Raw genomic sequence first — 21655 nt, forward strand, 5'->3', positions numbered from 1 at the left:
AAAAAAAACAAATGAATCTTTTTTTTATTTTAAAACTTTACAAATCGAATTGATGTTAATTAAAAATAAAGAGGACCATTTTGTATATTTTACAAAAATAATTAAATTTTTTTAATTATATATTTTATTATTTTTAATAAAAAAAATATTTTTTTAACACCGGAGCAGCAGCTCCTCCTCGATGGGTTTGCCTCATCATCCGTCATCTGGGTTCGCCGGAACCCAGATGCGTTTTTCATTTGGGTTCCAGCAAACCCAGATGCAAAAGGCATCTGGGTTTGCCAGCGAACCCAGATGGCTAAAGAAACAGACCCGCTGGTGGGTCTGTTCCACCACCGGGTCTGTTTTTCTTCAACAGGTTGGCCGGAAATTTTTTCGGCCAACCTGTTGAAGAAAAAAAATTCAAACTCTTTTGAAAAAGTTCAAAAAGATCCCTGAAAATTTAGTTAGAATTAATTAGTATTTAAGTGTGATTAATTAGAGTTAATTATGATTTTATAAATCACACTCTCCAATTAAGTGCCACGTCAGCATAAAGGGGCTTTTTGAACCGGTTTTGCCAAGTTCAGGGTAAAAGTGATCCGGTTTTCTCAATTTGGACGTTTTTGATATTTTGTGCCAAGTTCAGGGGTAAAGTGATCCTTTGTTTAAAAAAATCATAACAAGTAACATAAAAGCTGTTACTTTGTCTATTATATGGAATTTTTAGTTTTATTGCGTTGTAGCTATATTTTCTATAAGAAAAAAATTCAGCTCTATCATTTTAAATTTTCTTGTTCCGCTACCGGGTATCGATATTTAATAGATATGATATAAGTTTTATGTGGATGTTCGAAGTAGTTGATTTGTTCAAAGTATTGTGAATAGTCTGTTGTTTTGTTGTTTGGTAAGCTTGTTGGTGTGCTGTTTAATGTAGTATATTTGCTCTATTTAGTATCTACCAAGAAACGTACGTAAATGTCCGTATATCTCAAAAATCTAAATTCCCACCAGGGCGATCGAGCAGCTAAGAGGTATTCATGGTCTACTTTTTAAGACGGAGGGTGACTGTCAACCCTCGGCCGAATCCACCTATTATGATTGTATTTACTGACTTTTTATTGATGGATTAAAAAAAGTATTAAAAAGAAAAATTCACTGAATCACTACCCATTACAAAAACATATTTCAAAAAATATATATATAAAACCAGTCTACCTATTAATTTCTTATGACAAGATTACATTCTCCATATAAAAACATTCACATAGGTTTATAAGCATTTCGTTTGGAGACGCTTACTCTCAAACCCTTTCTCATAAAAACTAAAGCAGAATTACTGGGACTGGCAACATGATCTTCTCTAACTCGGATCGAAAAATTCCATATAATAAACGAAGTAACCGCTTTTATTTGTTGAAAGGACGTTCTCTTGCCTAAGCAACTCCTTAATCCTGAACTAAAAGCTGAAAACTTGTAAGAAGGCACAATTTTGATGCTTCCTTGCTCTGTAGTCCACCATTCTGGCTTGAACTCCAAGTAATCTTTGCCCCATATTTCTTCCATTCTTCCCATTGAGTAGAACGAATAAATTATTTTCATGTCCTTACGAACATAATGCCCGCTCGGAAGAACGTCTGGTTTGATAGCTGATGTCGGAAGAAACGGAATTGGCACGTACAATCTTATAGCTTCCAATACGACTGCATGGAAATAAATTAATTTATTTAGTTCTGAAACGCTTAAAGGCAGCATATTATTATTGGTTTCCTTGAAATTATCATTTAACTCATCTAGAATTTTATTCTCAATCGATGGATTACTCGCAATAAATAGTGTCTCTTCCGGCCGCCATGAGATTAAATGTCATGTCTCTCAGAAATTTGTTTGATTTCGTGATTGCAACGTTTTCTCCTCCGTCTTCTTCCTCCAGAAAAGCTGTTAACATGTCAAAATTGTCTTCGGTTTGGTTTTCGCTTGGGGTTCGTTTTCGGGTTATTATCTCCTCTCTTTTTGTAGTAACGCAATCCATAACAAATTTTTCAAATAAGTCCCAGGATCTTCTCATCTTCTTCTCTTCTCCGATCTGAAGCCATCTCTGCAACTTCCAAAATACTCTCGGAACGATATGTCGGAAATGAATAGCCTCCTCCATTTCATGAAAAGCCTTCTCGAGCGCATTGTGAGGGAACCCTGAAGCAAGACAATTTGGGTCATATCCTAACAACAAAAGACAAATACCATCAAACGTTAATCTTTGGATTACATCCTGTAAATCAAATTCCGACCCGATTTGGTATGCATGATCCAAAACCTGGTACAGGCGTTTCAAGATTTTGTCTTCCAGTATTCTTTCTATGGCAGCATCATACCTGTTCGCCTGGAAATATTCCGGACTCGAATCTTTGAATTTATAATCGGGATCGGTTTGAGGTTTGATACTTTAATGAACCTATGCAGATATTCACATTGAAAAACACTTAACCACGTGATCTAAAAGTAATAATCTGGGAGCTACTAACTCAGGCGAGATTAATACCGAAAAACTACTCCTAAGTTAAAACAATCCAGAGATTGCGAGATAAAAAGCATTGGGCTTGGTTTTTGATTGATTGATTTGTTGATTCAAAAATAATGAAGCTCTGAGCTATTTATAGCTCCTCATAACCAAGACTCCTAATTTAACTAGGACTAAGACTCTAAAAAGAAAATCACTCCTAATGAATTATAAATTCCTAATAAATAGAAAAAGCAATAATAAAAAGACTTTCCTTTGGGCCTGACTCCCTTGTAAGCCCACATGAAAACTCCTTATCCAGTAACCCTTTGGGCCGGTGTAAACAATGCCCCCAATAAGATTGAAACATTCATTTTCGGGCTTGTTCTTTTCTCAATCCTTCTTTTGATACTACCTGGCCCAACACTAAAGCCCAAACCACTGCAAGAAGATTTTAAAGGGGTGCGCATCTATTGACCTTTCGATACCCCTTTCGTGCCACGTCATCACCAGCTGTCCTCTACGATGTCACGTCTTAACTCCACGACCTTTCGGCTTCCTCTGATTTTCTCTTTTAAGAAAAATACTATCTTATTTATTCATTCACCTAATCTCTCTCTACATTTGTAAGACTTTCTCTCTCTAGACAAATCTCAAGTGCTCTCCATATCTCCTCCTGGTAAGTGCTCGTCCTCACCCTTTCTAATTATGAATCGCCCCTTCTTATATTTGTCTGACTGAGGTGCCCTTACTTTGCAGTTACCATGGCTGCTCCTAATGATGCTATCGCCGCTCAAGTGACCGACAAGATGAATGGGATCCACGCTGCTGCCCCGAACACCGACCTTCAGGTAATAGTAAAAACCAACGACGACAAAGAATGTGTCGGTCCAATCCTTGTTTCGCCTAGTCACCTATGCGAAATAGCCACTCCATTTCATGAAGAAGTCCCACCACGCTTTTCACTGCCTCATCAGCCCTCCGTTTGGGTTAACACGATGTTCAGAAACTGGCCGACCGAACACAAGGGGTACCAAGATTGGGTAAATAGATTAAAACCGCACTACAGCCAGCTATGGAAAGACATTGGCATTTACGACATGATCGGTCTCTGTAAGGCGAGCAGGCCTATCGCAAAACACTGCATCATGGGTTCCTCACTTTTTTGGTCTACTGTCGTTCACTGCTTTTGCTTCAAGTTCGGCATGATGACAGTTACCCTACTTGACATGGCGGTCATGCTTAATATTCCCATCATCGGCGAACGCATTTCGCCTAATCTGGACGCCGAAGTTCCCCAGTTTAAATTAACAAAGGCTCAGAGAAGCTACGGTCCCTTCATCAAGCTTTTCATGGGCGAAGAGCATTACAAGCCAGATACCCGAGAGCATATCGCCTTTTTGGCTTTCTTTGTAGCGAAATTCGTCCTCTGCACTTCTTCTTTTAGAGTCACCACCGACTACTTCACCCTGGCTACCGCCCTTGTTGAAGGCCGAAAATGCAATCTCGGAGAATTCATGCTCGCCCATCTATACAGAAGTCTGAACGAAATCGCCCCCCATGGCGATACACGTGTCTTGCAATGGCCAAGTGGTCCCTTATGGGTGTTTCAATTATGGCTCGCCCTCTACCTTCCGGAACTTTTTGAAGTTGGTCCTTAAATCAAGGCCGAGTTGTGCGGTTATCAACTGATCGCTGCTGGCACTCGCCTTCCCCATGTATTAGACGTACTGGAAGTTTTCACCAACTCTGTCAGAGCTACCGAGTTATTCTGCCCCATTTTGTCCCTTCAATATCCCCCTACTTGGTTGTATCTCCCTTGGGATACTGCCGATTCTGAAGAGGCAAGGGCCGATCCTCGATTAAAACTTGGCGGCCAATATTGGGGCAGCGCCCTAAAGTCACGTAACCTGATCGCCGGACTGGAATACAACCGCAGCAGTATTGAGGCATACTGCCCGAATTACGTCGCCCATCAATTCGGCTATACTCAAGGAATTCCCTGTCCTTTATTGATTGCTGTCAATAATCGCGGGACCTATAAGCCTTCTCTAGAAAACTACCCAGACCTTCAGTTCATCTGTCGCCTTAACAAAGCTTATCTTCCCCCTATTTTTGAAATTTCTCGCTCGTCTTTGTCATTAATCCAGACCCCTGAGTACGAAAGCTGGTGGGCTTCAGTCGTAGAGTCTTACTTCGACCTTTCTCCAAAAGAAATCCTCAGTCTTCATAATTTTTCATTGCCTCCTTTATCACGAAACCCTACTCATGCCGATCTGTTTCTTTTGCAGGCACCAAATCGTCCAAAATTCGAAGGTAATCTTTTTCATCTTTTCGAAATAGCTGAATTCGAACGTTTCTATAAGTTCAAATATGATCCCTTAGATCGCCCTGGTATGAACCCTAGGATGCAAAAACATAGGCGAATGGCTAGGGTAAAATATGACGAAAAATGAAGAAAGTGTGGAAGGAACACAACGAACAAAAATATTCCTATGAATTTTATCTTGCTCATATTCGCCCTAAGTTTAAATACAAGAGCCCACCAGTACCCAAAGTCAATATGTCCATTGTTGACCAAATAAAACTTCCTAAGAAAAAATTAAAAAGACAAAAACCTGAAATAACGAGCGAAGGTGTAACGTATACCGGCATCAGATGCCCTTCTGATGTCTAGGCGATAGCCGAACTTGTTCGAGTTGGCTATAATAGGATACCAGGTAACTTGACCGTTTTTCTCTTAATCTCTATTGAATTCGCCTTCTGACTTTATATGTTTTTCTTTCCTTAGTTGGTGTTCCGAGGTGGAACAAGGGCGACGTGTTCGATACTGACGGCGAGGAGCACGCTGAGTCAAAGAGGGCGAAACAAAAACGTCCTGCAAAGAGACCATCAAAGAAGGAGCCCAAAGCAAAGAGGGCGAAAAAAGATGTTTTAGGATCCTGGATGTTTGATCCCACCCCTGTCGAAACCCCGTTTACCAGGCCTTCAAGCGCGCAATCCTCTTCGCGGGGCGATACTGAAACGGCCGAGGAGCATACTGGGGACGAATGCCGTTCAATGGAGCAAACACCTTCTCAAAAATCTCATTCTGAGGCGATACCCACCATGTCCCAGATGTTAACTTTTTCGCCATTGCCGAAACTACTATCTCCTCTGAGTTAGTCTTTGGCCAATCTGTCGGCACAGCTTGCTTCCAAATCCAAGGTACCTCATATTTGTTTTACATCGCTTTAATAGTAAATTTAGCAGCTGATTTTTTATTATGGTAAAACTTGACAGATCCCTGATGATGCCTCGGCTGACTGCGATGACGTAGCGGCGAAAGCAGCTGCTTTCCTGGACTCTGATAGTGAAGTAGATGATTCGCCTGCCCCGGAAAGTGAAGTGCATGAAGTGACAACGGGCTCTGAAAGCTGGGGAGATCATCTGGACGCCGTTTCTGCATTGAAATCCCAAGGCGTTTCCCTTTTCAAATCGCCCAAAGATGTTGAGAGGCTACAGAAATCGGCAACTGCCCTGGCCGACGCTCCTCCAGATGTCATTAGTGAGAAAGCTCGCAGCGCCATGGTCACGTTGTCAGCATCGCTACCAGCTTTTCGGACTATCTATGATGAATCTACGGCGATACAATCCGAGCATGACAAACTACTCGCCCAGGAAAACAGTGTCAAGGAAAAGCTCGAGGGGCTGAAGTCAAACGTAAAATCGGCCGTGTCGACCCTCACATCTCGCCGGAATCACGCCAAGGAGCTCCAAGAAAAGATTGCTGCAGTGAAGTCAGAGCTGGAGATTGAAAAAAATCTATCGGCGAGCTTGAAGTTTCGATGGACAAGGATCTACTTGAAGGCATCGCTGTCAAGAAAGATCGAAACGCCCTGAAACAAAGCCTGGCGAAGATGAAACCAAAAATGGCGGAGGCTCGCACGCAGTTCAGTACGCTTTGCAGCGAGATAGGCGATATGTTCAGCCACTTTCAATTTTTTTAAGTCCAGAACAATTTGAATATTTTGTGTTGTAATAGTTTTGAATTTTAGCACCCATTGATCGGCCTGGTGGCCGTATCTTGTTACAATTTAACAGTTCTAGTTTTATTTTAATCGGCTAGGTAGCCGTGTTTTTTTGCTTATACTTGATTTTATCGGTCTCAACTTAGTCTGATATTTGATAATTTATTAATGCAAAGCAAAATTATTACATGTGTTTGAGAAAAACGGAGGACCCCTTGAAAAAACTCAAACTGTGACTATTGAGAACCGAAATTACGTTAATATGGACATCGGTTTAAAGGAGCGCCGAACGTTCAATGTTTTTATGAGCATTCGTTGACTTCGTTCGTTCGGCGAAAAAAGGCGATATATTTATCACTCCTCGTCGGCTCTAAATAGTCGTCGGTCGATATTATCCCAACAACTGGGGATGTATTTCTTTAGAAACTGACCGTTGATCGCCCTATCGTGTTCTTCTCCGTCAATGTTCGCCAGCAAATACGCACCGCCTGTCATCTTATTGGTCACGATAAAGGGGCCTTCCCAATTCGGGCTCCATTTCCCGAGCCGATTGTCCTTATGGCCAATAGGCAAGATTGCCTTCCATACCAGATCGCCCACCGCGAATGCTTTTCGTTTCACCCGCTTGTTGTATGCCCTCTCAACTCTTCTTTTCTGAGCTTCAAGGTGATCTAACGCCGCCAATCTTTCTTCGTCGAGATCTAAAGCGTCTATCACCATTTTATCAAAGTAATCGCCTTTAGACAACTTATTCTGATACAGACGGCGAGTAGACATCACAGTAAGCTCCATTGGCAACATCACGTCGTACCCATATACCATCCGGAAAGGCGAAGTTCCTGTGGCCGATTTCTGGCTTGTTCTATTCGCCCATACTGCTTCAGACAGCAAAACGTGCCATTGTCTTGGGTTCTCCTCGATCATTTTTTGGACGATAAGCTTAATAGCCTTGTTCGTCGCTTCGGCCTGTCCGTTGGCTTGTGCATAGTACGGCGTTGAGTGAAGCATCTTGATCTTCATCTGAGACGCCCACCAAACTATATCACCTCCTGTGAACATCGTCCCTTGGTCTTAGTTATTGATTCAGGCAACCCGTGCCGGTGAACGATGTGCTCTTTGAAGAACTTAACCACTGCTTCCTGCGTGGGCGATTTCAGGGGCTTGGCTTCGACCCATTTGGTGAAATAACAAGTGGCGATAATGACAAAAGTATGGCCATATGACGAGTCAGGATATATCTTCCCTATGAGGTCGACTTCCCATCCTCTAAACGGCCATGGCTTGATAATAGAGTGTAATTCTTCGGCCGGGACATGCTGTATAGGACCACGTTCTGGCAGGCCTCGCACCCCTTAGCGTATCTTATGCAGTCTTGCTCCATCTTTGGCCAATAAAAACCGTATTTATGGATCAGCCATCTCATTCTGGGGCCCGCCTGATGAGCGCCGGCTATTCCTTCATGTACTTCGGCCATTGCAAGCATTGCTTCTTTTGGGCCGATGCATCTGAAAAGTAGTCCTTCAAAGCCCTTTTTGTACAAGTCACCTGCTAAAACCACGTAATTCAGGGCCAAGGTCCTCAACCTCCTATTCGTCAGATCTGGTTTTTCAAACCATTTCAAGATCCCGGTTCTCCAATCTTGGGTGATATCGAGTTGGTACGCCGAATATTTCTTTTCATCAAGAGTGATGCCCCCAGTATGGAGATTCAGCGATTCTCTTTCGATTGTATCGAACTAAAGGTTCACCTTGTAACCGCTACCGTGTTGAGCCAGATCATTCGCGATACCATTGTCTGCCCTATCGGTGTATTCTATCCTCGTGTCCTGAAACCCTTCGATCAGATGCTTCGCCTTATTGCAATATCTCACCAGTAGCTCGGACTCGCATTTGAATTCTCCTTTCACACTGATCGCCTTTGCCCCCAGCTCGGATAAAATCTCGAGGCCGAATATTAGGGCCTCATATTCCGCCTGATTGTTGGTACACTCAAAATAGAACCCGAATGACAATTGGTACGATGCCCCTAAGGGTGAAATGATATGTACTCCGGCGCCTGCCCCCTGGCTAGTCCTGGATCCATCGAACCACATCTCCCACATGGCTATCTCGCAGCAACTAATTGTCTCCTCGATAAGGGTAATGCCAGGATGATCGGCTAAGAAATCGGCCAACACTTGTCCTTTGACTGCCCTTTGGGGAACATATACCAATGTAAACTCGGACATTGCAATCGCCCACTTCCCAATCCAATTTCTTAAGTATGGTTTCGATAGAATATACTTAATGATATCGGTCTGGGATAGTACGTACACCACTACCGGCGACATGTAATACCGAAGCTTGCAACATGTGAAATACAAGCACAAGCACATTTTTTCTATGTCGGTATAGCGAATCTCCGTATCGGTCAATCCACGGCTCAAGTAATAGACCGCTCTTTCGACCCCGTTATCTTCTTGGGCGAGCATGCACCTCAGGGATTTGTGTGCAGTCGATAAATAAAGCATCAATGGCTTATTCGGCTTTGGGGGAGTCATAACCGGAGGCTTGGCCAAGTACTCTTTCAGGTCGTCGAAGACCCTCTATTTCTCGCCGGTCCATACCCAATCATCGGTCTCTTTTCCTCATAGCAAGACATTCCAACTGCGAAGTCGGCCTGCTCTGTTTGCTATAAACCGTCTGAGGAAATTAATTTGACCGATGAGCCTCTGGAGTTGCTTCTTGGTTTTGGGTAGTTCGGCATTGATGATCGCCTTGGCTTTATTTCTGTCTATTTCTACCCCCTGCTGGTGAACCAAGAAACCCAAGAAGTTTCCAGACGTAACACCGAACGCGCATTTTAGAGGATTCATTTTCAACCCGTTACATCGTATGCGTTCGAACCCTTTCCGAAGATCGGCCAGATGGACTTCACTAGTATTTGATTTGACCACCACGTCGTTGATGTAAACTCCAAGGCAATCGAGGCCTCTGAACATTTTGTTCATCGCTCTCTGGTATGTTGCCCCCGCATTCTTCAAGCCGAAAGGCATGACGACCCATTCGTACGCTCCAATCGGCCCGGGACATTGAAAAGCCGTTTTAGAAATGTCCTCTTTGCTGATCAGTACTTGGTTGTACCCAGAATGCGCGTCGAGAAAACTGAGTATCGTGTGCCCCGCTGCTCTGTCTATCAGCATATCAGCCACAGGCTTCGGGTATTCGTCTTTCGGCGTGGTCAGGTTGAGGTTTCGAAAATCTACGCACACCCTTAACTTTCCATTTTTCTTCATCACAGGTACGATGTTGGAGAGCCATTCGGTGTACTGGGCTTCCCGAATAAACTCCGCATCTTCCAGACGCTTAATTTTGTCCTGGATGAGGGTATCCACTTCCCTCGACATTCGTCGGGGAGGTTGCCGAAACGGCCGAAATCCACTTTTCAAGGGGAGCTTATGTTCGGCGATATTGGGATCAAGGCCGGGCATCTCATCGTATGACCAGGCGAAATAGTCGCGGAACTCAATGAGTAAAGCGATCAGCTGACCTTTGAATTCTTCGTCTAACCCGGCATTGACATATATAGGCTTGGGCGATTCATCTGTCCCCAAGTTCACTTCGAGAAGGTCATCTTGTACTTGGACAGGATCATCTTCTAATTTTCCCGTAGCAAGCTGTATATCTCCAACTTTCAGCGATCCTGTTGGGTCTTGATCTTGGTCCTCGTATATGCACTCGGCTGATAACGCGTCACTAAGTGAGGCTAGCTGTCTTATTTTTCCCCTTATTTCTTTATGCCGTGATATCATTCTAAATGCTTGAGGATAGTAGATCATCCATTACCTCCTAGGGTTACTAATACTGGCCGATCTGAGTTGATTAGTAAGCGACGGACATTTATCTCCCCTTTCGAACTAAGGGATTGTATGTTGAGTACCTCCTCGTCATATAAACGTGCTTCAAGCACATTATGATCTTCGCCGAAAGGGTTGGGATCGCCCTGAACGACTTCGGCTTCACCGTCGTCTCGCCATATGAACAACATCTAATGCATGGTCGACGGTATACACATATTGGAGTGTATCCAATCTCGTCCGAGTAAGTTGACGATAAAAAACCCTTCTTCGATTTCTACTCGCCCAACCTTTATTCGGAGGGTAATGTATCCCTCAGCCGGCGTCTCGCCTCCGGCGAAATCAGTCATGTAGACATCAGTCGGGTCAAGCTGATCCCGATTTATGCAGAGTTTCTTAAGCATTTTCGCCGGTAGTATGTTAACCCCAGCTCCGTTATCAATAAGGACCCTGTTGACTGACACTCCATTCAAATCGGCCTTGATGTAAAGCGGCCGAATGTGCCTTGTCATTCTTGTTGGGGGCTTGCTAAGGGATACTACTGCCGTGCTGTCGGCGCTATCTCCTTCCGGAACGATCACATCACCTTTCAACGTCGCCTTCTGTACAGGCTTGCTTCTGTACGAATCGGGGAGCGTGACTACTTTGACTCCAAACTCGTCTCTCACAACCGGGACCCAAGCTTTCAATACTCCCTTTTTGTGCGAAACAACGACCTCGCGGTCTTTGGGCAATTTCGCCTTCAACTGACCATCTTGGTGAGATACGAGTACATCTCCGTAAGACGGTTTCTCGCTAGTATCTACCTGGCCCTTGTGAATTTCTGATTTGCCGGTTGTGTTGGCCGAATCATCTGCTCCGGTTTCTTGCTTCGGAACCCATATCTTCCTGACCTTGGGGTGTCGCTGCTCATGCGGCTCGGCGATCGTATCGCCCCGGTTCTTGACTCCCAACCTTTCAATTATAGGTCTGTTCCCTTTCTCGTCTCTAGGAGCCAATTTCGCATCATGATTAGCTCTCGATTCTTGTCTCAACCTTTGCATTCGCCTCTTTTGGGTTTTCGTCATACGAGGGGTCGCCTCTGTTGGCCGAAAAATCCTTTTGAACACGGCGGTCTTAGATCCCTGCTGTGGCTGATGCCTCTGCCACTGCTCCGTGGGCGATCTAGGTTTAAAGGTCTTGGGATGTTCCCTCGTGTTTTCGCCTCCCTTGGCTTTGAAACACGTACTGCATGATGGGCATGTCATTTTTGCAGTAGGCGAGCTATGGCGCTTTCTTTTCTGTTGCTGAGATCGCCCTTTCTCTCCTCGCCATTTTGAACCATCTGTCTCCACTCTGGGCTTGGGCCTTCTAGGATTCCACTTGCTCTGTATTTTCCCTTGCTCCAGGAAACTATCAAAGTGAGGCTGAACGGTATTAATCGAAACATACTTTGCATCGGCCTCTCTCTTTTGTTGGAAACAAAAGTTTCCCCTCGTTGATCGCCTTCTGGATCACGTTTCTGAAGTTTACACAGTTGTTCGTGTTGTGTCTCCAGGAATTGCGGTACTTGCAATAATCCTTTCCGACCAGCTCCTCTGGCGGCGGGATTACATGACCCTCGCTTAGGGCGATCCGTCCATCCTTGAGCAAAGCATCGAATATATCGTCGGCTTTGGTTAGGTCGAACGAATATTCCTTCTGTACCACCGCGGTTTTATTTTTCTTAACAAAACCAGGCTTTCGCAAGGCCGAACACTCCAGGGGCTTTGTTCCCAAAAATTCGGCCATGTTGACTTCATCCTCGGAGCCACTATCCTCACTATCAGACACAACAGCCACGTCCAGTTGGTCTTTGTAGTAGGTCCCCTTAGATGCGCCTCTCCTCTGCTCCTTCTCTTGGAGAAGTCTCTCGTGGCTCGTCACCCTGTTCGTTACCTCGAACACGTCACGAAACTGATGGCCCTCGAAATGCTCCCTCATGGCGAAGCTCATACCCCTCACTACCATAGGAACGCAATCGGCCTCAGACATCTTGGTGGAGCATCTAGTTCTGAGGTTCCTGAATCGGCCGATATACTTTTCTGCCGATTCACTTGGTAGCTGCGAGATTCGGGCGAGGTCGGCCAGGGTGACATCAGGCGGTGCCCTGTAAAATTCCTCATGGAAGAGGATTTCGAGATCTTTCCACGTGTCCACTGAATTCGGAGATAGCCTAGAGTACCATGTAAATGCCATCTTTGTCAAAGAACTGGCGAACAATCGGAGCTTCCAAAAATCATGCGCTGCTGCTTCGCCACATTGGGCCGAGAACCGGGCAACATGTTCGACCGTCGATTGCCCTTTCTCCTCGCCTGAAAATAGACTGAATTCGGGCACTTTGTAGCCCCTCAGGAAAGGGTACAACTTGTCGATCCAGTCTGGGTATGGTTTCATGTATGATGGGCGAGACATAGGTCTCAAGTCCACCCCGAGTCTCTCTAACATGTCCACAAGTTGCCCCTGATTGTATATATTTGGATCTCCCCCCTCTGAAAATGAGCGTTCGCCCACATTAGGTTCCTGGGCGTTGGTTCCAGTGGCTGCTCCTTGTGATCTGGTTTCGCCTTGAGGGTTCGAAGGGCTTGCCCCCGGGTGATCGGCCCACTTGCAGATTCGGCCTCATTCCTTGTCAAGAGCTTGACCGAACCATACGTATACCCCATCTTGTTAGGTTGCTGCGTAGTTTCAGCCGAACCACCTGGATGACCGAAACGATTCGGTGTTTGGTTCTGTTCGGCTCGCCTGTAACCCTGATCGGCAGTGGATTGCCCGAAAAAAAGTCATTCTAGGTTCTCCATTGCCTTGTTGAGGCCATCCAAGTTTCCTTGGATCTGTCTTTGGACCGACGTTTGGTCGGCGATGATGTTCCTCATCACTTCAGACATTTGATGCATGGCACCATCGAACATCTGCTTGTTCTCCTGTGCTATCTCGCCGCTCATGGCCGAGAAATCGGCCTGTGATAAAGATGGGCGAGAAGGAGGAAGCTGACGTGAATAATCTATCCCATCATCGGTCGCGTCCTCACTCTTGTCCTTAGGAAGGTTCCCCTCGGTATCCGTGGTATTCGGCACCTTGTTTGACTGGTTCACCTGTTTGTCCTTGGCCATGGTTTCAGATCTGTCCGAATCAGATTCGTCTAATGCGTCACCCCCCTTCAGCTGTTGTCGGCGTATAGACCGAGCGTGCCTGGAATCGTCCTTAAAGTCCGTTTTTGTGCTAACCATAAACTGAGTCCCCAGTGGAGTCGCCAAAAGATGTTCGCCTGGAAATATCCCGGACTCGAATCTTTGAATTTATAATCGGATCGGTTTGAGATTTGATACTTTAACAAACCTATGCAGATATTCACAGGGCTTGTTTGGTTAAAAACACTTAACCACGTGATCTAAAAGTAATAATCTGGGAGCTACTAACTCAGGCGAGATTAATACCGAAAAACTACTCCTAAGTTAAAACAATCCGGAGATTGCGAGATAAAAAGCACTGCGCTTGGTTTTTGATAGATTGATTTGTTGATACAAAAGTAATGAAGCTCTGAGCTATTTATAGCTCCTCATAACCAAGACTCCTAATTTAACTAGGACTAAGACTCTAAAAAGAAAATCACTCCTAATGAATTACAAATTCCTAATAAATAGAAAAAGCAATAATAAAAAGGCTTTCCTTTGGGCCTGACTCCCTTGTAAGCTCACATAAAAACTCCTTATCCAGTAATCCTTTGGGCCGGTGTAAACAATACCTTAATTCTTGATTGACTAAAGAATGAATTATTCTTCTCAGAAATCTCCAATTATCTGAATCAGCAGAAATAATTCCATCACCAAGAGGATCGCAAATCTCTCTGAACAAAGGGTCCTTTTAGTAATTGGCGAAGTTCTTGTTTAGAAGATAATCAACATTCTTGGGATCACTTGTTAGCAGAAAATCCATACCGCTAAACCAAGGTCCTTTGAATAAAAACGTACCACCAGCTTCTTGAATTCGAGACATATTTTGAGCAAGCCCCGGAATCATACCGACAATAGGCCAGTTGATGATTATAGATTTTCTGTTCAGCAGCCAATGCATAACAAAAACAATGGCTGCACAAATTATGGCCATATAGCTAAGTGGTGTCATTCTATTTTTTTAATTTTTACTTTGTTGCTGTAAGTATTCCTGTTAACACTATACATGTAGAGGAAGATAGAAGGGTAGAATTGTAAATTGGATAATGCAACAAAATGTGTTTATCCTTTTTCCTGAAATAAGCTGAAATTTGGGTACATTAACATTTAACATTCCTTGTTTGCTTTGGGTTTAAATTTTACACGAAAATAACTATAGTTGTTAACCAGTTTCACATTTCTGTACCCATTTTTTTTTTTTGATGAATGTAAATTTTATTAAAAAAAGCCACAAGGTAAACGACCAAAAATCGAGAGCTTACGCACAAAGGCTACGACTCAAGAGCAAGGCAAACAAAATAATCTAGCAATAATACAATCTGGACTCCTAAAGAAGTCTATACTAGAATAAGGAAATGACGGATCACAGTACTTGTAAAAATTAGTCGCTTTAGTGAAAACGAAAAACACGATGTCGTCCGGAGTTGTAGCTTCATTTTTAAATATTCTTTTATTCCTGCTTTTTCAAATATTCCATATTGTCAAGTCCCAAATAGAAAGCCAAATTTTCTGATTCAGAAGCAATGCTTTCCATTGAATTATGAAATCTTCAAGATTCTTTGGCATAACCCAAATCAAGCCAAACTTAGAAATGATCTTCTGCCAAACTGTTCTTGCGAACCCACAGTGCATCAAAATATGACCATTTGTTTCATCTTCATTGCAAAAATCACAAGAAATTTCACCCACTGGCAGTATGTTTCTGTCTGTCAAGAAGCACCGCGTGACGGAATACGGCCATGTAAGGCTGTCCAGGTGAAGAAGATGACTCTTGGCGGAGATATGGACTTCCAAGCAATTATAAAACCCGGCTTAATTGAAACTGAAGAGCGAGTAAGCTTGACAAAGTAGATGTTGGAATTTTTTACTACCGAGAAACAAAATTTGAAGAAATTATATTATGTATCTGATATGAAATAAGAAGAACTACAAGAAATACTCTAATAGGTAACAAATAATTTTGCTGCTAAATAAGGATATATTATAGCAACAGTTTACAAAATTGTTATCGTCAGTTAATATTTACGTAGCAGTCTGAAAAGTTGTTGCCGTTAGTTAAATTTTACTTAACATTCTAAAAAGTTGTAGTTAGATAAGTTTTACGCAGTATTTTAAAAAGTTGTTGTCGTTAGTTAAGTTTACATTTTAAAAAGTTACTGTTGTCAGTTAAGTTTTACGCAACATTTTAAAAAATTGTTGTCGTTAGTTAAGTTCTACGCAACAGTTTTAAACAGTTGCTTCCGTTAGTTAAATTTTATGCAACATTTTAAAAAAAATTGCTTCTGTTAGTTAAGTTTTACGCTGCAGTTTTAAAAGTTGATGTCGTTAGCTAAATTTTTTCTGCCGTTAGTTAAGTTTTTGCAGCAGTTTAAAAAATTGCTGCTTAATTAAGTTTTACGTGCGCGGCAATTTAAAAAGTTGGCTTCTGCTAGTTATGTTTACACACATAAGTTAGGTTTTCTGCAACAATTAGTTAAGTTTTATGCAAAAATTATAGAAAAGAATTTACATTTTAAGTTTATCTATTTAATAAAGAGAATATATGTAAATCCAATTATTAAATAAAATTATAAATATATTTATTATTCTAATGGTTCAATAACTCAAACCAACTGCAAGACCCAGAACCCAAATTCTGAAGAGTGACCCATGTAATGAAAAAACACAATTTTTAAAAGAAACAAAAAAATACAATCAACAAGCTCCCGTTTTGATTTTTAATTTTAACGAAGAAAAACATCAATTTCAATTCTAATTATGTATGCTTCAAAGACAAAGATGGTGGAGAGAAGAGTTAATTATGAAAGACGAAGAGGACGCTCGTATTTCCGTATTTCATAAATTCCACAATTTTTATGGAATTCAATTCAATTTTTATAAAATATGTGTTTGGTTTAAGTGAATTTTCACAAATTTATTTTTATACTTAGAATACAATATTCAATTTAATTTTTTTTTTGTTTAAAACTAATTTTATATTTAAAATATCGGAAAATCACACATAAAATTCATTTTCAAATAAAATTTACTTAAAATTGAAATAAATTTTACACTAGAATTGATTCAAAGAGGCCTTAGTTCTTTCATCGTGAATCAAGTCCATTTCTTCTCTTCTCTCTAAGGTATGCAATTTATAGCAATTTACGTTGATTTGTAGTATTATCAACAGCTGCGGTTTCTAGGATTTTTAATCTTGGATTTTCAGTTTCCTACCAGGTTTGTTTGCTTTATTTAAATTTCTTTTAATTAGCTCGATTTCAGTTCTGCATTTTGTTTTTCGTATTTTTTCGTAATATTATGCGTTGACTGCACTTAATTTACTTTGTTACTTTGATTTTTTCCAATAAACTAGAAGATAATCATGTTTAAACTAGTATTTAATTGTGTTTCAGTGTCTTGTTTGTAAATTATAGATTTTCGATAAGATAAGTATGCGCACTTCAAACCGTTGAGAGTTCTTGATTAGGTTGATTGAATCAGATGGTGTTTGTTGTGATTTCCTTTTTTCAGTTATATTTATGTGATAAAGTTTCAATTTCATGGATTGATTCTTGCTCATTACAATTATCGGATAGGATTGGGATTCATAAGGTTACGAATTCTGTTCTCATCTATTTTGTCATAGCCACCCCTATTTTATATGTCTTTGCATTAAATCTTACGGAATCTTGAATTTCATTGTAGATATTGCAGTGGTTTTACATTGGGGAATATATCCATGGGAACTTCAAGTATGTATTTTATGTCTTTGCATTAAATCTTACTGAATTTTTAGGGCACTGGAGACGATGATTACGTGGTGTTTACACCGGCCCACGGAATTACTAGATAAAGTTTGGGACGATTACAAAAGTACCTAAAATTTTAAAAATATTTACAAAAGTACCTGTAAACTTTTTTTATTTACAAAAATACGACTGGTTTAAAATTAATTATAAAAGTACAAAAAAATAAAAATTAATTACAAAAGTACGATTTGTATAATGTCGGTATAATTATGGTATAATTTTGGAATATTAAAACTATAAATCAGATAATTTAAAAATAATATTAAGTTTATTATTGGTATAATTTCAGTATATTTTTGGTATATCGATTATAAATTTTATATATATATTTTCTAGTTGATAACATGTATATTTTTTTTATATGTATTTTTCACTATAGTTGGTAATGAACTAGAGAATTTGTATATTGTTGGTATACTTTTAGTATATTGTTATGTTAATATTTAGTATGCGATGTGGTGTAATGTTGATGTAATAGTAAAATTTCAGTATATTTTGATGTGTACACTCTTGGTATACTGTTGGTATAATTTTGTTATATTATTAATTTAATTTTTAGTATACGATTTGATATAATTTTGGTAAATTTTTATTTAATATTAATAAAATCTCAATATATATAATGTTGGTATAATTTTGGTATAATGTTGATATAATGTTGATATAATGTTAGCTTATTAGTATACTGACATTATACCCACAATATACACCGTATGTTTGATATTATTTTTATTTTTTTGTACTTTTGTAAATATTATTAAGATTTTTGTAAATGAAAAAAGTTAACATGTAGTTTTCTAATTATTTTTATTTTTTTTTGGTAAATGGTGTAATTTCCTCTAATTAAATTAGTAGTTGTTTGCACTGACCCAAAACGAGCTCATATGGGCTAATTCAGATTTTTTGAGCCCAAAAGCCATCAACTATCTTTTTATTCCTATCTTAGCTTAATAGTTATCTTTTTTAGTCATTGTCTTATTTTTAGTCATTATTTTAATTATTTAGTTTAGTATGATCTAAATAAGAGATTGTATCTCACTAGATTAGGTTTTCTATTTTAGGGTTTGTCCCCTATAAATAGCTAGATTTAGGTTTGTATTAACTACAACTCAAATCAATCAAACAAATACAACTTCAAAGCCCTGTGCTTTTCTATCCCCAACCTCCGCGGTTGGTTAATTTAGGAGTAGTTTTCAGTATTAATCTCGCCTGAGTTCATAGCTCCCAGATTATTACTATTAGATCACGTGGTTAAGTGTCTTTAACCAAACAACACACTTTTCTGACTAAATTTCGGTCTAAAGCATACTTTCATACAGAACCCATTATAAATTCAAAGATTCGCGTGTCTGGAAATTTTCCACGCAAACATTTTTTGGCGACTCCACTGGGGACGTGTTATGGTCGACACAAGGACTGCATTTAAGAAGGAAAGTGTCAAATTCAGAATCTTTGCAAGCTGTGGTGCGATCATAGTTTTGATCAAATCATGTCCTATTATTCGAGTCAACTATCGGTGATCATAGAGAATATGAGAGCCGAACGTGCTGCTATCCAAAGGGAGATCATGGCCGATTTTAATAAATTAAATTCGGCTATAAATAATCTTGCTAAGGTGTTAGGAGGCGAACAGATCAAAGAGCCAGCCTATGACTACGAGATCACCGAGTTTTCTTTAATCTCTACTGAAGAGATTGATAGTGTTGATGAAATCCACACCGATGATGACATCGACGCCGATCTTGACGTTAGTGATACTGAGACCGAAGAAGCTTGCATCAATGATGATCCTAATATTAGTATTAACCTTGATGATATCAAGGATGATATTTCTAGGCAAGTCAACGATACTGGGGGGCATGGGCGATCTCCATTCCTTTTAAGCGGTCAAATCCCATCGGATTTTGTACAAAACGATATTGCTGATGATGAAAACACCGAGAGGCAAGGCCGATCACCATTCGCATTGATAAGTCATCCCGAATTGATTGTTAAGAATCTACCAAGGTATGTGTCGCGGTCAATGATTCATGGAAAATAGAATGAAATTTTTAGTCAAGGTACAACTTACTTTTTACTATATTTTCGGTCAAAAATTCAATATATGAAAGAGCAGATTAAGCTGATTTATAATAAAAAGTTTCGCTTTAAATTTTGGACGATCTATTTAAAACAACCACGAAAGAAAAGAAAAGGTTGATCGTTTAAAATTGAAAGTAAGCTGATCACAATATTACAAATTGGTTGATGTTGTGTTAAGTGATCGACTAAAAACGTTTTAAATAAGCGAAGGTGGCCGATCAATAATGACATTATTTTTAAAAATTAAATTGATCGGCCAAGTGACGATCAATGCATTTTAAGAGTCCAAGTATGTCGATTCAATGGGTTAAGAAAGTGGTTCAGTGACATTGAGAATCGGCCAAGTAAATTATTTGTGGAATGGGAAAAGCTAATATGGTGACATGGCGATTAAAAAGAGATTCAGAGTTCAAAAATAAGGGTTGCTTCGGAGATCAAAGACACGCGATAAAAATACATCTTCTCACCTTACTTGACATTCAGCTAAAAAGACGTGGGGGGCATTGTTTGCACTGGCCCAAAAAGAGCTCATATGGGCTAATTCAGATTTTTTGAGCCCAAAAGCCATCAACTAACCTTTTGTTCCTATCTTAGCTTAATAGTTATCTTTTTTAGTCATTGTCTTATTTTTAGTCATTATCTTAATTATTTAGTTTAGTATTATCTAAATAAGAGATTGTATCTCACTAGATTAGGTTTTCTATTTTAGGGTTTGTCCCGTATAAATAGCTAGCTTTAGGTTTGTATTAATTACAACTCAAATCAATCAAACAAATACAACTTTAAAGCCTGTACTTTTCTATCCCCAACCTCCGCGGTTGGTTAATTTAGGAGTAGTTTTCAGTATTAATCTCGCCTGAGTTCATAGCTCCCAGATTATTACTATTAGATCACGTGGTTAAGTGTCTTTAACCAAACAACACACTTTTCTGACTAAATTTCGGTTTAAAGCATACTTCCATACTTCCAGACACGCGAATCTTTGAATTTATAATGAATTTATTATTGTAAATATGTTTAATATGACAGAAAAAAATATAGGAAGGATTTGGTTGGAATGGATGGAGAAAGTGGATAATTTATGGGCTACCATGTATATAGTTTTTTTTTTTTTGAGAATCAAGAAAGCGCTTTATTAATGATTAAACACGGTTACAAGTTCATTAACCGGATACGGCACATTGCCATCGATAACGCAATCTCTACCAAAGAAAATACCCCATTTGGCTAAAGCATGAGCCACTTGGTTACAGGATCGTTTCACATATTGAAACCTAACTTCACGCCCCATGCATGCAGCCCTGCAGTCCTCTACCATGACCTGCAAATAATCATCTGCCTCGCCTGGACTCTGAAGCCTATTTGCTACGTTTAATGCGTCCATTTCACAGACTATTTTATCAATCTGCAAATCTCTAGCTATCTGGAGACCGAAGGAGACAGCTTTAATCTCTGCAACTTCCGCATTAACACAGCCATTTAAAACAGACACCCCGCTGCGAATAACGATACCACTTGAATCTCTGCAAACCGCGCTAAGAATCGAGAGTTTCTTCTCAGCCGACACTGCAACATCTGAATTAATCTTACACCATAATGGTGGAGGAGGAATCCAGACCTGTCCGCAACTCTCTATTGGTACCTCCCTATTCTTCGAAGCGTTCCCAGTTGCAATCATTGATTGAATACCATTAAATAATAATGGCGTGGGGGAGCGATGATTCTCAAAGATGATGTTATTTCTATCCGTCCAGATAACCCATAACGACATGACAAACAGTTGAAGTTCCTCCTGATTCAGAGACCTACTCATGGTAGTAATCCAATCCGGGATAGAATCACACCGAATACCAACCGTTCGCAGATTTAAGGGAGAAACCAACCAAAGCCCTCTCACCACTTCGCATTCTTTCAGGCAGTGCAGTGTTGTCTCCTCTTCGGTTTTACATCTAGGACACAGGGGTGATATTTATACTTTCTTCTTAATCAAGTTCCCAGTGCAAGGTAACGTATTATGCCCAAGACGCCATAAGAAATGTTTTACCTTTGGAGGAATTGCCAAGCTCCAAATTTTATTCTAGTAGTCTGAACTACCCTGAATATTAGACGGCCCCGCAACATCACGTCTGAGCATTTTATCCGCTACATAGTACGCTGACCTGACTGTGAACATACCCTTCTTGTCGTGTGGCCAGTATAGCTTGTCCGGTGGCAAACGGTTACTTATTGGGAGCTGCAAGATATTATGGGCATCGTTTTCAGAAAATGTACGC

The 21655-nt window shown here is 40.5% G+C and overlaps 1 protein-coding gene across 1 annotated transcript; it reads right to left on the reverse strand.

Moving 5' to 3' along the window:
- Positions 1-1798: 1798 nt before the first annotated feature.
- LOC126672365 (alkane hydroxylase MAH1-like) lies at positions 1799-14446 on the reverse strand. The gene is made up of 3 exons (XM_050366316.1): positions 14243-14446; positions 14085-14200; positions 1799-2351 (listed from the first exon to the last, which is right to left on the reverse strand). Exons 1-3 carry the CDS (start codon positions 14444-14446, stop codon positions 1799-1801), a joined length of 873 nt encoding a protein of 290 aa, XP_050222273.1.
- Between the last annotated feature and the right edge of the window lie 7209 nt (positions 14447-21655).

This window comes from Mercurialis annua, linkage group LG3, assembly GCF_937616625.2.
Source record: "Mercurialis annua linkage group LG3, ddMerAnnu1.2, whole genome shotgun sequence".
Lineage (NCBI taxonomy): Eukaryota > Viridiplantae > Streptophyta > Magnoliopsida > Malpighiales > Euphorbiaceae > Mercurialis > Mercurialis annua.

Bases quoted from the DNA above. Each gene is read 5' to 3' on its own strand.
- LOC126672365 (XM_050366316.1), bottom strand. From the start codon at position 14,446: ATGGCCATAATTTGTGCAGCCATTGTTTTTGTTATGCATTGGCTGCTG. The intron at 14,201-14,242 runs GTTGATTATCTT...AATTACTAAAAG, and splicing joins TAACAAGTGATCCCAAGAAT to GACCCTTTGTTCAGAGAGAT. The intron at 2,352-14,084 runs GTATTGTTTACA...CCAGGCGAACAG, and splicing joins TTAGTCAATCAAGAATTAAG to GTATGATGCTGCCATAGAAA.